General features: G+C 53.6%; 1 protein-coding gene across 1 annotated transcript in view; it reads left to right on the top strand.

The window, feature by feature from the left end:
• SPACA6 (sperm acrosome associated 6) overlaps positions 1 to 8,571 on the top strand; it is a 9,853-nt gene that overhangs the window by 522 nt on the left and 760 nt on the right. The window contains exons 2-7 of the mRNA XM_030886306.2: positions 287 to 381; positions 5,955 to 6,023; positions 6,516 to 6,539; positions 7,502 to 7,579; positions 7,726 to 7,832; positions 8,429 to 8,571. The exon at positions 8,429 to 8,571 is cut by the window's right edge and continues 11 nt beyond it. Of these exons, the coding sequence (XP_030742166.1) occupies positions 287 to 381; positions 5,955 to 6,023; positions 6,516 to 6,539; positions 7,502 to 7,579; positions 7,726 to 7,832; positions 8,429 to 8,571 (516 nt within the window). The remainder of the gene's footprint in view (positions 1 to 286; positions 382 to 5,954; positions 6,024 to 6,515; positions 6,540 to 7,501; positions 7,580 to 7,725; positions 7,833 to 8,428) is intronic.

Raw genomic sequence — 8,571 nt, 5'->3', positions numbered from 1 at the left:
AAAAGCTAGATGAACAGGGGGTGGGAGGGTGGGCAGAGACCCAGGAAGAGGAAGGGGTTAAAAGATGGGTGGGGGACAGAGCTCCAGAGGGAGAGGGAGCAGAGAGAGCCTTAAAGAGAGAGGGGGGGACAGCTCTAGAGATGGGGTACAGAGACATAAGGGGCAATAGGAGCTTCTAGTCAGACGGATAGAGGATCAATGAGAGGGAGGGAGAGATATCTGAGAAACAGCAAGTCCACATTAGGACAACCAGCGAAGGCCCCTGCTCCCTGGGGCCTCCCCCTCCCCCCTCCCTCTCCCCAGGCTACAAAGACAGAGGCCACCTGCACGACGTCTTTACGGAGATGACCCACTCCCTCCAGGAGACAGCCTTGACCCAGAGTGAGTAGGGCTGGGGGTTGGAGGTGGGTGGGGTGGGGTTGGCGGTGGCACGAGGGAGAAGGGTGAGGCTGTCTGCTGTACAGGTTACAGTCTCTGAAACCCACAGAGGCAGTTCTACTGGGTTCTGTGAGGGGGCATGGACTGATGGCTGGGAGTTTGGGTCTGGTTTGGTTTTGAGTTGGAGTAGCTGGGTGACCGATGGGTAGCAGGAGCCAGTTGTCATAGCCCAGGACACCAGATCTCCTCCCAAGGTGTGGGGAGAGTCCGAAGGAGGTCATGACAGTGTTGTCTTAAATAAAGTCACCCTGCCACCGCTTCGGACCAGGATTCCGGGCCTACTGTCTGCATTCACCGGGGCTTTGAACATGCAGGCAGTCAAACCTTCACCATCAAAGACTGGTGGTTCAAACCTACCCAATGGGTACCTGGGCAGTAAGGCCTGGTCTTGGGCATGCGTATTGGAAGCCCCGTGAAGCAGCTTTACCCCATACACGTGGGGCTGCCAGCAGTCCCAGTCTACTCCACGGCCGCCGGCATTAGCTATTATTCTCCTCTGTGGGTGGGTGCCGCTCATGGTTTTGTGCTTGGCTGCCAACCGAAAGGTTGGAAGTTCCAGCTCATTCCAGGGCACCCGGAGACCTACTTCTATAATACCAGCTCTTGAAAACCCATAACGCCCACGGAACCGACTCGATGACCTTTGGAGGGTAGCATTTGTTTCATGGTCTGGTTCTCTTCATTGGCAGTTACTTCTGTCCCGTGTGTGTAAGGGGATGTGGGGGGAGTGACCGCCACGTATTCAGCTGTCAACCGAAAGGTTGATGGTTCCCATCCACTCGGAAGCACCTTGGAAGAAAGTTCTAGAAATCTTCTACTGGGGGCCAGGGGAGTGGGAGGGGCAGCCATTGCAAGCCTGGTGGAACTCAGAGGAGGGGCAGGGGCTATTTAAAGACCCTCTGTGAAGGTTCCCTGGTGAGGCAGCCACTGGACTGTGAACCAGCAACTCCATAGGAGAAAAGACCTGGAAACGTTCGTCGCTGTTTGTTCTGTGAACGGGCAGCCTTGGAAAGCCTATGGGGTTCCTCTGCGGTTCCACCTATACAATCTGCTCCTTGGCACCCCACGCACTAACCACAGGGGCCCCGTCGGGATGGAGCCGGAGGCCGTGCGAAGGCAAGTGCAACATGCCCTTCCAGCAAACTATTGATCAGGTGCTCCTGGCCTTGTGCTGGAGGCGGGGCTGTGACAAACTTGAGGGGCCTGCCCCACCTTACGTGGTGCCACCACTCGAGGGTGGGCGGAGAGGAAACATTCCTGAAATCCCGGATCAAAGCGGGACAAGAGAAGGGAATGGTGAGCAAAAAACCTGGAAGAGGCCACCGTGGGGCGCCATGCTGGCGGACTGTGTGGGTGGGCTGGGGAAGGAGTGCCTAGGACCACGGAAAGGGCCGGACCAATGCCAAGGCTGTGGCACAGATGGGCCAAGATGAGTCTCCACTGAGGGGCACCGTGCAGGAGGAGAGAGGAAGACCAAGCCAGCCCCTGTCCAAGGAGAAGCCGTGTCTGCCGAGCAGAGTTACTTGCATTCATCCTTCGGGGGCACCACTGGAGAAACTTACAGCGTCCACCCATCCCAGTGGGGTCCACCACAGAACCAGCGCTCCGAGGCTCTTTTGGGACTTGACACTTTTCTCTATTCCTGCAGTTTGCCTGGTTCTGTAAGCCACGCCCCTCCCCTCCCTCAAGGTTTTCTTGGTCCAGCCTACACCCCCCTCTCAAATCAACTTGGTTTGGTCCAACCAGGAGATGACTCCTCCACCCACCCACCCACCCACCCACACACCAACCCACACACCCATCCACCCACCCATCCATCCATCCACCCCAGTCCTTAGCCTCTCCTCCATCCCCTGGGGGTCTCCTGAGCACCTTTTTATTTTGTGGCCCTGAGTCCTTGGGCTCTTTCACCGATTGTGAACCCCCTTCGTAGCCTCGATGCCCCCTTTCTCCAGCATACTGCCCTTTTGCCTTTACCCTCAAACCCTTCAAACATGGGATCCTGAAAGCCCCATGAAGCACTCACCTTCTAGGAGAAAGGTTTCCAGGTAGATGTTCCCAGGGCTGGTAGGGTGGCTTGGTTTTCTCGGGGACCCAGGTTCTTTCTAGCTTCCTGTTCCACTATACTCAGTGTAGCCTTTCCTTTCCTGGTTCTCAGTGGCTGCCAGCGCTCCAGGCATTGGGACCAGGTTGTAGACAGCAGGATGGAGGTGCGGAATAATATAAGAGGCACTGTGCTTTGCTTTTATCGCTACTTCTGTAACTTACACGTGGCACATCCAAGGATAACCTCCATGTCTAGAACTTTGGTTACATGGCCACACCTAACTGCAAGGGAGCCTCAAGAATGTGGCAAGAGCACTGTTCCCAGTGGTATTACTAAAAGAGAGCGTTGGGGGCAGGGGGGTGGGGGCTGGATATTGGAGCCTTGAAACCAGAAGAGCTAGATGGTGCCCAGCTGCTACGACTGAACATCCTCATCAGCGAAATCCTAGGTGGATCCTGATGGAAAGGGAGAAAACTGTGGAGCAGATCTGTAAGTTTTCAGAGAATCCAGACTTACAGGAGCCAATGAGGCTGGAGGAATCCACGTGATGCTTTGTTCAGCCTTGAAGTGAACCCGCTCACCTTTCTGCTAAATGGCAGGCTGGCGCTGGCAAAGATTAAGAATGCCACCCTTGAAGGTGTGTTCTTTTTAAAAAGCGCCTGCATGAGATCCACGTGGACTGTAGCTACAGATGACAAGTGCGGGGATATTAAGACTACCAAGACTGGGAGCCAGACAACCAGAATAGTTCCTGGGGTATGAATGCCCAACTGAACATATGACATGTAGTTACAAGACAACCTTCTGAAAGCTTATGGGCTGTACCACGGGCATCTGAACATTGTTGTGTGTTATCAAGTGGGCGCGGACCCATAGCAAGCCCACGCACAACAGAATGAAACACAGCCCGGGCCTGCGCCATCCTCCCAGCGGTTCCCGTGCCTGAGCCCACTGATGCAGCCCTTGTGTAATTCCAGCTCGTCAGGAGCCTTCCTCTTTTTTGCCACCCCTCCACTTTACCAAGTATGACGTCCCTCTCCAGGGACTGGTCTCTCCTGACAACATGTCCAAAGTATGTAAGACGAAGTCCTGCCATCCTTGCCTCTAAGGAACACTGACCTTCCAACACAGGTCGGTTTGTCCCTTTAGCGTCCACGGTTCTCTGAGTGGTCGTCTCCAGCACAATTCAAAGGCATCGATTCTTCTACCATCTTCCTTATTCAGTGTCCAACTTTCACATCCATAAGAACATGGTTCGTGCTGGATTATAGGTTAAAAGGTCTTCGTGTGTGTTTCTTTAATGCTTTTATGGGCACAGGAAGGTACACCGTCTTCTATACTAGGACAAACATTTGGCTGCCGTTAGTTATGATGAAGCCACGCCTAACTGTTGTGGTTTGTGTACAAGTTCAATTTGAAGTCAGGTTTAGGAAGTGTTGCTTCTTCCAAACAACTGTAATCCCGGGCCTGCTCATAATGAGAATGCAGACACAATGTAGAAAGTAAGAGGAGGGGGAAATAAAAAAGATTAACTATTGTTGCTGAAGACTGTCTAGAAATTATTGAATGGAAGTGTGTCTTGGTCTGTATATTTTCACCAAAAATAAAAAAATTGGAAGAAAAACAAAGTTCGAGAGGTTAAAGCCAACAGGTAACCCTTGCCCCAGTTTTCCAAAATCATGTCTACCACTAGTTCTATCTGTACATCTGCTGTCTCTACACAGCTTTCCTGGGGAAGGGGGGGGGGAAGGTCACGGAACTTTCTAGCTTGAGGCCATAACAACACAGATGCCAACCCAAACCCATGCCTACAAGACCAGTCTGTAAACATCCATGCGTAGCCAGAGGGGTTGATGTTGAAGGCAATGGAAGTCCTGTGTCCCGTAGTGGAGCTGAGGGTGGGAGTCTTACTCTCAGCTTCAGATAACTGGCGTCTCCTCCCAAGTTCTCGCTCCCCATCTTCGTCAAATGAGCCACCGCCTATTTTATGTGACATTCCCAAGTTTCCTATGCTGGCGACTGGCTTTTTTTTAAAAACCATCTTTCAGGCTGAGGATCACGTGTCCAATTGCTGGGTCTGGGCCATAGGTCACTATGTTCTAACTCGGGTTCTGGCTGGATTCTGGAATTCGCTCTCGACCAAGTTAACGGTTTCTAAGATGGGGTCCTCCTGGAGTCTTCTAAAGAAGGTCATGCTCTACTTGAGTCTAGCCTAAAAGCATGAACTAGACTCATAGGTCAGTTGTGACTTAGCGACCCTGTGGAGCAGTGAAGAACTGCACCCTTGGGCCTCGGAAGCTGTCGGCCTTTACAGAGCGGATTGCCTCGACTTTCTAACTCAGTAGCTGGTGGATTTAAATTGCCAAACTGGTTGGCAGCTCAACACTTGACATACCTGCTACTTTCTGTAAAGACTTACCCTCTAGGGCAATGGTTGTCAACCTTCCTCATGCCGTGACCCTGGAATACAGTTCCTCATGTGGCGGTGACCCCCAACATTTTTGTTGCTACTTCATCACTGTCATTTTGCTACTATGATGAATCAGGTGACCCCTGTGAAAGGGTCCTTTGACTCCCAAAGGGGTCTCGACCCACAGGTTGAGAACCACTGTTCTGGATTGTTCTGTAGGGTTACCAAGTTGGACAACAGCACCCTTCCAGTCACAACATGCAATACAGGATGGTTTTTTGAAAAAACAAAGCATAACCTACTGCCATGAAGCCAATTCTGACCTGCAGGACTGAGTAGAACTGCCGCTTGTGGTTTCTGAGGCTGGGAATCGCTTGGAGCAGCTGGTGGATTGCAACTCATGGGCTACCAACCCCATGAGTCACCCACTAGGCAGCAGGGATCCTTGGTCATAAATAGGTACATCCAAACTCATTGCCATCCAGTCAGTGTGGACTCAGGGTGATCCTGTCACATAGGGTAGAACTGGCCCTTTGGGATTCAAAGACTAAAGCCTTGTCTTGCTCTGGTGGACAATATAGATACGTATATGTAATTATAACTGGGGAGAGCTATGGATGAGGCACTACTGGAGGCTGAAAACGGAGTCAGGTTTTAAATCTGATGGAGGAGGCCCTTGGGCTAAGAGGAGGAGGAGGGGTGGGGAAGGGTGTGCTAGGTACAGAAGGCAGGCTTAGGGTTGCTATGCCCCTGTCTTTGTCTTTTGGAGGGGGGGCGGGTATCAGGGAAATTAGGGTTTATGGATGGAACGGAACAGGCAGGGGAACTGTCCCAGGTCACCTATTGCCCAGGACGACTTGTCTCAACATCCCAACAAGAACAGTGTGAAGAGGTGTCCACTAGAGATTCAAGAGCCTATGAGGCCCACAGGGTGGGAAGGACGAGAGGAAGGCATTGAGTGTGGCCTAAAGGAGACCAGAGGCTGGAGAAGGGGCCTGGCGGCAGGCCCTGGCAAAGGTCTTTACCACGAGGACCACTCCCCCACCCCACCCCTCGCAGAATCCTATGAGAAGGCCTTCCATGCGGCTGCGGCGTCTGTGGAGGAGAACATCACACAGCTTAAGGAAGGTAAAGGAGGCTGATCGCTGATCGCCATGCCTCATCACGGACACCAGTAGGAGATCCCATCTCCCGGAACACCCAATCTGCTTCTGCCATGGACCCTTCTAGGGTTGACCTCGCCCAGCTTCCTGGAATCTGTCTGTCCCTGCGTATTCTGCCAGCAGCATTAATAGCCTGGTCGACTTTCCCTTAAGGGCCCCCTAATAGGCCCTGGCTGCCGCAAGTGGACTATACACTTGTTCCTCTGGAATTTGCCAGGGCTGGCCACAGCCCTTAGACTGCTAACAGCCGGTCTGGCCCCGCCCCCGCAATGCCCACCTACAGGCCTGGCTCCACTCCTCCTGGGAATACTTCCGCCCCAGTAGCATCCACTAGGGAGTTTCCAGTAGGGCAGACCTATGCACGCACACAGTCTCCCTCTCCCCCTCATCCCACCCCTGAGTTTCCCGAATAACTCACTCTTGCGCGCGCGCGCTCTCTCTCTCTCTCTCTCTCCAGCCCCGGACTGCATCCCTCCCTGTGGTGAGGCTATAATTCAAACCTAAGGATGACAAGGGGGAAAGGAAATAGTGGAGTCCATACTTGAACCTACCTAAGGGGGAGCGCAGAGGTGGGTCTTACATCCGAAAGAGGTCAACCAAAAAATAGCTCTGGAGGAAAGTTTGGAGACAAGGTATTGCTGTCGGTAACATCGTAGAAGACGTCCCAGAACCCCAATTTTTAAGACAGTAGGGATCCTAGAAGGTGGTGTGTGCTGAGAGCCCGCCAATGAGAGCAGGGGAGGCGGGGCCGAGATTCTAACGGACCAATAGACCAAAACCAAACGGAGGTCAACGTCAACTCAGACTCTCAGCTACCTGGGGGGCGGGGAACCCCGTAGAACTGCCCTTGTGGGTTTTCTGAGATTAATTTCGCGGGAGTGGAAAGCCTGGTCTTTCTCCCCAGGAGCAAATGGTGGTTTCCAACTGCTGGCTTTGTGGCTCACAGCCCAATAGCTAACCAATCTGCAACTAGGGTTCCTTCTGGCCAAGAGGAAAAAAACCAAACCCACAGTAGTGTGGACTGAACTCGTAACCACTCTGTAGGATGTAGGTCACATCGAACCACCGAGTAGGGACGCATTGGGCTGTGATCCTCCAAGTCGCAGTTTGAAACCATTAGCTGCTCCATAGGAGAAAGAGGAGACTTTCTCCTCCCGCAAAGAGTTGACAGTCTCAGAAACCCGCAAGGGCAGTTCTACCCTGTCCTATAGGGTCGCCATGAGTCGGAATTAACTTTACAGAATCTTTACAGAAACGGACTCCTTCTCTCAAAGCACCTGGTGTGTGCAAAACGGTCAGTTAGCTGGCCAGCGCTTGAATGACTGCACTACCAGGGTTACTCAGTAAAACCCAGGGAGACATCATCGGCCCTCTATTGACTACCGGGACATGGCTCGGGGAAGTCACAAACATCTTTCCAGACCAAACGTTCCTACCCCGTAGGGATCCAGGAGGTCTCCCGTCGTTTCCTCTGCCGCTGGTGCTACTCTGAACTCTGTGACCTGCCTCTGGACTGCCCAGGTGAGGGGTGGGGCCTGGAAGTGATGAACCCCCAAGACATGAGCGAAGAAGGAGCAGCCTGCAGTGGGATGGGGGCGTCGGGATGGGGGTGGGGGCGTCCAGGTATGGACAGGTCCCTGGGGGTGATGCCAACCACCGTGTTTTAGTTCAGGACATGAAGGTGATTCGGGGTGATCAGGCCATGTTCTCTTGCAACGTCAACTTTGAGCTTCCTGAACCGGTCACCTATACTTGGAAGTTCGTAGGAGGAGGTGTGAGTCGGCTGGAAGACAGCGGGCAAGGGTCGAGGTCATCAGGCTTTAGAAGGACGATGGGGAGTCAAGACTTAAGGGAGGTGGGATTTGGGAGGGACTGTAGTAAAAACCCACTGCTATCGAGCCCATTCCAACCCATACAACCCTTTAGGGCCAAGAACTGCTCTGTAGGGTGTCTGACACTAACACATCTTATTGAAAGCAGACCTACATTCTTGGGAGGGGCTAGTCGGTTCCGGTTCCTTTAACCCAAATTCAAGCCTGCAGCCCAATGCTTAACTCGTTGCAGCACTAAGGGATCAGTGTGCCAGGTAGCCTTGGGATGAGGCCCCTAAGGCTGGGTTAAGGATCAAGGAGGGTGTTATAGGGGAGTTTGGTGGGGGAGCTAGTCTGGGTTCCGGAGTACCGGTTCCGGAGGCGGGGTCAGAGTAAGGGGCGGGGTTATGCGGTAAGGGCTGGCGAATAGAAGCGGAGGGGCGGGCCTCGGGCCGGACGAGGCGTGGTTCGGCTCCCGGGCGGGGAGTTGGGGAGTCAGGGTGGAACGGGCTCCAGCGGGACCTTTGCCAAGCGCCATTTCGGCTCGTCCGCTCCGCAGTTCCGGACGCAGGACCAAACCTACTTCCGGGAGCTGCCGGGGGCCCGAGGGAACGTGGCGCGGATCCGGCCGGTGCAGCCTAAGCACCGCGGGACCTTCTCGTGCGAGATCGCGCATGAGCAACGCCCCCTGGCGCGGCTCTA

This window comes from Echinops telfairi, unplaced genomic scaffold (assembly GCF_000313985.2).
Source record: "Echinops telfairi isolate 266 unplaced genomic scaffold, ASM31398v2 ScPeMD7_655;HRSCAF=1070, whole genome shotgun sequence".
Taxonomy (NCBI): Eukaryota; Metazoa; Chordata; class Mammalia; order Afrosoricida; family Tenrecidae; genus Echinops; species Echinops telfairi.
This window is presented reverse-complemented; position numbering and strand designations above follow the sequence as displayed.